General features: G+C 47.9%; 1 protein-coding gene across 1 annotated transcript; it reads left to right on the top strand.

The window, feature by feature from the left end:
• Positions 1-331: 331 nt before the first annotated feature.
• On the top strand, positions 332-3,148 carry LOC135643717 (uncharacterized). The gene has a single exon (XM_065161041.1). The coding sequence runs from the start codon at positions 631-633 to the stop codon at positions 3,046-3,048; it is 2,418 nt and encodes an 805-aa protein (XP_065017113.1). The 5' UTR covers positions 332-630; the 3' UTR covers positions 3,049-3,148.
• Positions 3,149-5,089: the final 1,941 nt, after the last annotated feature.

Below are 5,089 nucleotides of genomic sequence, written 5' to 3'. Positions count from 1 at the left end.
ATCCATTTGGTTGGAGGAGCTGTTTACCTGCCTGTCGGCTCCGATCAGAATAAATAATTAAATACTCGCTACAATTCACTGGTATTCCATCAGATTCTTCTTCCTTTTTTATGTTGTCTCACTCCAAAGCCAAATACCGGTAGCGAGGTATTCAGCAGGGATGGGTCTTTAATACATTGCCCCCACCATAATAAGGCACATGAACAACAAGTCACTAAGCCCACCATTATTGTAACCCCCAGTCTTCCATATCTAATACGCCACGAGTAAAAAAGGCGAATCCAAGCAGAGAGATATGCCACACAATAATACTGGTAGAAAGGCAATACCAATGCCAAAGTAACAACACCCCTTCGCCCCCCGCCCCCTTCCCAAACGCTGCTCTCAGCTCCCTTTGCCTCCCCCATCCCCTCCCTTGTACTCCTACTCCTCCTCCTCCTCCTCCTCCTCCTCGTCGTTGTCGTCGTCAGCATCCATACCTCATACATATAGGCTTACTGATGGAGGACTCCGGCCGAGGAGGCCACCCGCTCCGGCCGTTAACGTGTCGCTGAGAGAAATGCGCGTCACCTTTCTTGGCGATATCTAGTTGTGATTAGAGAGGCTGTTGGTTGGTTGGAGGTGGCAGGGATGGCGACGGCGAACGCCTTGACGACGACGTCGGCGTCAACGACAACGATAGAGGCGCAAGCGGGAGGGGCGGGGGCAGAGGATGTGGCGGCGAAGGCGGTGAACAAGAGGTACGATGCGCTGATGACGGTGAGGAGCAAGGCGATCAAGGGGAAGGGAGCGTGGTATTGGGCGCACCTGGAGCCCGTATTGGTGCAGAGCTCCGATACGGGACTCCCCAAGGCCGTTAAGCTCCGGTGCTCCCTCTGCGACACCGTCTTCTCTGCATCCAACCCCTCCCGCACCGCTTCCGAGCACCTCAAGCGCGGTACCTGCCCCAATTTTTCCTCGTCCCTCTCCGCTGCTGCGCCGCCCTCCTCTGTAGTCCTGACTTCACCGTCGCCGAAGCCCATCTCCTCCATCCCCCCTTGCTCCTCTTCCCCCTCCCCGCTCCGTAACCACCACCAGCCGAACAGCCGGAAACGCTCCTCATCCTCTGTCGCCGTCGTGAGCCCTTCGCCGGCCCCATTCCACGCCCTCCACCTCGCCATCGTAGATCCTTCCCGCTTCTCCTCGTCGCCGACTACCCCTGCCGCAGCCGGCAGCGAAATCGACTACTCCAGCCCGCCCCCGCTGCCGCTTCCCCCGCCTCAGTCTCAGCTCGTCCTCTCCGGCGGGAAGGACGACCTCGATGCGCTCGCCATGCTGGAGGACAGCGTCAAGAAGCTCAAGAGCCCCAAGGCCTCCCATGGCGTGGCCCTCTCCAAATCCCAGGTCGACTCCGCCATCTCCCTCCTCACTGATTGGTTCCACGACTCCGCCGGCGTCGGCGCCGTCTCCCTGTTCTCCATCGAGCACCCCAAGTTCCGAGCCTTCCTCGGCCAGGTCGGCCTCCCGCCCATCTCCCCCCGTGACCTCGTCGGCCATCGTCTAGACGCCCGTTACGAGGAGGCCCGCGCCGACGCCGATGCCCGCATCCTTGACGCGCTCTTCTTCCAGCTGGCCTCCGACGGCTGGAAGCCCCTCAACTCGGACGGCGACTCCATCATGAACGTCACCGTGAACCTCCCCAATGGAACCACTGTCTACCGCAGGTCCGTGCTCACCCACGGCCGAGCCCCGTCCAAGTACGCCGAGGAGGTGCTGTGGGACACCGTTGCGGAGATCACCGGCAATGCCGCCGTGCAGCGGTGCGCCGGAATCGTGGCGGACAAGTTCAAGTCCACGGCCCTTCGCGACCTGGAGAAGCAGAACCACTGGATGGTGAACCTCTCCTGCCAGCTTCAGGGCTTCCGCAGCCTCGTCAAGGACTTCGCTCGTGAGCTCCCGCTCTTCCATGCCGTGGCAACCAACTGCTGCAAGCTCGCCAGCTACTTCAACACCCACTCTGAGGTCAGAAGCATCTTCCACGGGTATCAGCTCCAAGAGCTGGACCACGCTGGCCTCCTCCGAGTGCCTCCATCGGACCGCTCACTCGACGGAGGCGGCAATCACCTGTCCGCCTTCATGATGATGGAAGACATCTTGACCTCCGCTCGGGCCGTGCAGTCGGTGATCCTTCACGAGTCCTACAAGCTGATCTGCCTTACCGATCCTACCGCGAGAGAGTTGGCGGACGTGATCGGCGACATGGATTTCTGGAACAAATTGGGCGCAGCTCACTCGCTCGTCAAGCTGATCCAAGACATGGTTGGGGAGATGGAGACCGAGAGGCCACTCGTCGGGCAATGCCTACCGCTGTGGGAGGAGCTGCGGTCCAAGGTGAAGGGGTGGTGCGGTAGGTACTGCGTCGAGGAAGGGCCCGTGGAGAAGGTGATGGAGAAAAGGTTCAAGAAGAACTACCACCCGGCTTGGTCGGCGGCGTTCATACTGGATCCACTGTACCTGATGAAGGACGTGAGCGGGAAGTACCTTCCGCCGTTCAAGTGCTTGACGCCGGACCAGGAGAAGGACGTCGACAAGCTGATCACCAGGCTGGTTTCTCGCGAAGAAGCCCACATCGCGCTGATGGAGCTGATGAAGTGGAGGGCGGAGGGGTTGGACCCGCTGTACGCGCAGGCCGTGCAGGTGAAGCAGCAGGACCCGGTGACAGGGAAGTACAGGATCGCCAACCCGCAGAGCAGCCGGCTGGTGTGGGAGACGTGCTTGAGCGAGCTCAAGTCGCTGGGGAAGGTGGCCGTCAGGCTCATCTTCCTCCACGCCACCACCTGCGGGTTCAAGCACAGTCCCCGGCTGACGCGGTGGGTGAGGCGCGTGCATGGGCGCTCCGGAGCCAGCATGGAGCGAGTGCGCAAGCTGGTGTTCGTGGCGGCCAATGCGAAGCTGGAAAGGGCAGATTTTTCGAACCAGGAAGACAAGGATATCACGTTGTTGTTGTTGGATGAGGAGGACGACGTTCCGAATGAACACAACGTTGTCGTCGAACGCTCATCGGTGTAACATTCCATTCCATTTCTTTTTCTATTTCGGCGTCTCTTGTAGGATTGGATTTGTAGAATTTTTCTGATTTTTTTTCCTATATATTTTGTCACTTTGATCGTGTTGCTTTCTCGGATCGTTTGGTATTCTGTGGTTGGTGGGAAGTGGGCATTAGGGATCTACTAAACAAGCTAACGCCTTCCCTCGGTTTCCGAATCGGATTCCGATTCGATTTGAATCCTATAAAAAAAAAAAAAAAATTGAAATGGCAAAACAAAAAACACAAAATTCATAATATCTTATTTATATAATTTTTAGAGAGATAAATTAATCATTTATTCCTCAAGACATCATCAACCATACCCTTAGGACTCAAATGATTGATTAACCATTGGATCCATATCGTCGTCGGTTAGATCCCAATTCCAATCCGATTTAAGATTTAGATGTAAAAAACACTATTATTTTTTTTTGTGTGTGTGGTTTAAAATTAAAAAAAAATGAACAATAAAAGAGAATTTTATCTTTACCCATTTGTCATGTGTCAAATCTTTAATACTAAATATATCTTTAATAATAATATTTAAAATTAGCACTAACCAGTCTTATTGAACATTAGAATTCATCTCGACCTGTAAATTGAACATAACCTATATGGATTCTTAACTTGAACTTGAATTTAAGAGTTAGACAACCTCAACTTAAAATATGAGTATGAAAATCAAATAATAATATTGTGTTCTCTCTTTTTCTAGATTTTTTTGAATTATTATTTTGATTTCAAGTACTTCTCTCCTCCTAACAAAGTAGTTGATTAGTCTTACCTAGTTCAAGTCCAGTTTATATGCATCTCGTCTTTGGCTATTAGATACTCATAATATATCGAGGCATCGATATTCTTTCACCTTTATGAAGATCAATTGCCAAAGCTCTCGATGAGATTCTTAAGATTGTTCTCAACTATTATGCTGGGATAGTGTTTTTATAGATAGGATTCTCCTACTCGATCACAATTAGGGAGATCTCAGTCAACATAGCATGTTCATTTTGTTATGTTTTCATCTTTATCAAGTATGTGATAGTCATATGCATTATTCTCCCTATCATAATAAAAGAAACGAAGATAATTATATATTCAAATAGAATTTTGTTTGATAAAAATAAATTTATTTTATTTGGTAAAGAAGTATGGATGATTCATTTAATTTACTTGTAAGGAGTTGACTTGATTAACAAGTCCTCGATCAGAAAGCATCAGCATATAATAGGCTAAGAAATACTAAGGAAAGATAGACTGGCCTCGACCAAATTATCAAGCTTGATATAAATTAAATATACTAAGAAAATATAGATAGTGTTTTCATAACCGAGACTCCCCTGCTCACCTATCTATGACTAAAGAATCTCAGTCAACATAGTAAATTTATTTTGTTATGTTTATATTTCTTTTATCGAGTATGTGATGACCATTTGTCTAGCTATAAAATAGAGCGCATGTTCTCACTATCATAATAAAAAAAATAAAAAATAAAGATAATTATATATTCGATAAGGATTTCGTTTGATATAAAATAATCTTACTTTACGGTAAAGAAGCATGAACGATTCATTTACTTTAGTTGCAAGGAGTTGACTTGATTAACAACAAGTCCTCGATCAGAAAGCATCAGCATATAAAGTTAACATTAATTAGTCACAGTCTAAACAATGTTGATCCGTCGATGGGCCAGTAACAAGTCCACCTCAATATTTGAGTCTTGACCTTATTATCGATGATACCATTGACTTCCATGTGGCTAATCAAAATGGGTGGGAAATTGATGTTCACTAACCATTCTATTTAAGTACAGGATTTAGTCATATAAAACATAAAACATGATCTTTTTCATTTCTCCCAACACATTTAATATTTATCCTTAGTTGATAGACAATGACAAGATTATTACTTCTTTGCAATATAGGATATCCGAGTTCAAGTTATAGAAATAATCTCTCTATAATTTAAAATATATATATATATATATAATTTTATATTAATGATATACGAGGTATGTCGTCCTTC

Source organism: Musa acuminata, chromosome BXJ3-7 (genome assembly GCF_036884655.1).
Source record: "Musa acuminata AAA Group cultivar baxijiao chromosome BXJ3-7, Cavendish_Baxijiao_AAA, whole genome shotgun sequence".
Taxonomy (NCBI): Eukaryota; Viridiplantae; Streptophyta; class Magnoliopsida; order Zingiberales; family Musaceae; genus Musa; species Musa acuminata.
This window is presented reverse-complemented; position numbering and strand designations above follow the sequence as displayed.

Coding starts and splice junctions, on each gene's coding strand:
- LOC135643717 (XM_065161041.1), top strand. CDS start 631: ATGGCGACGGCGAACGCCTTGACGACGACGTCGGCGTCAACGACAACG.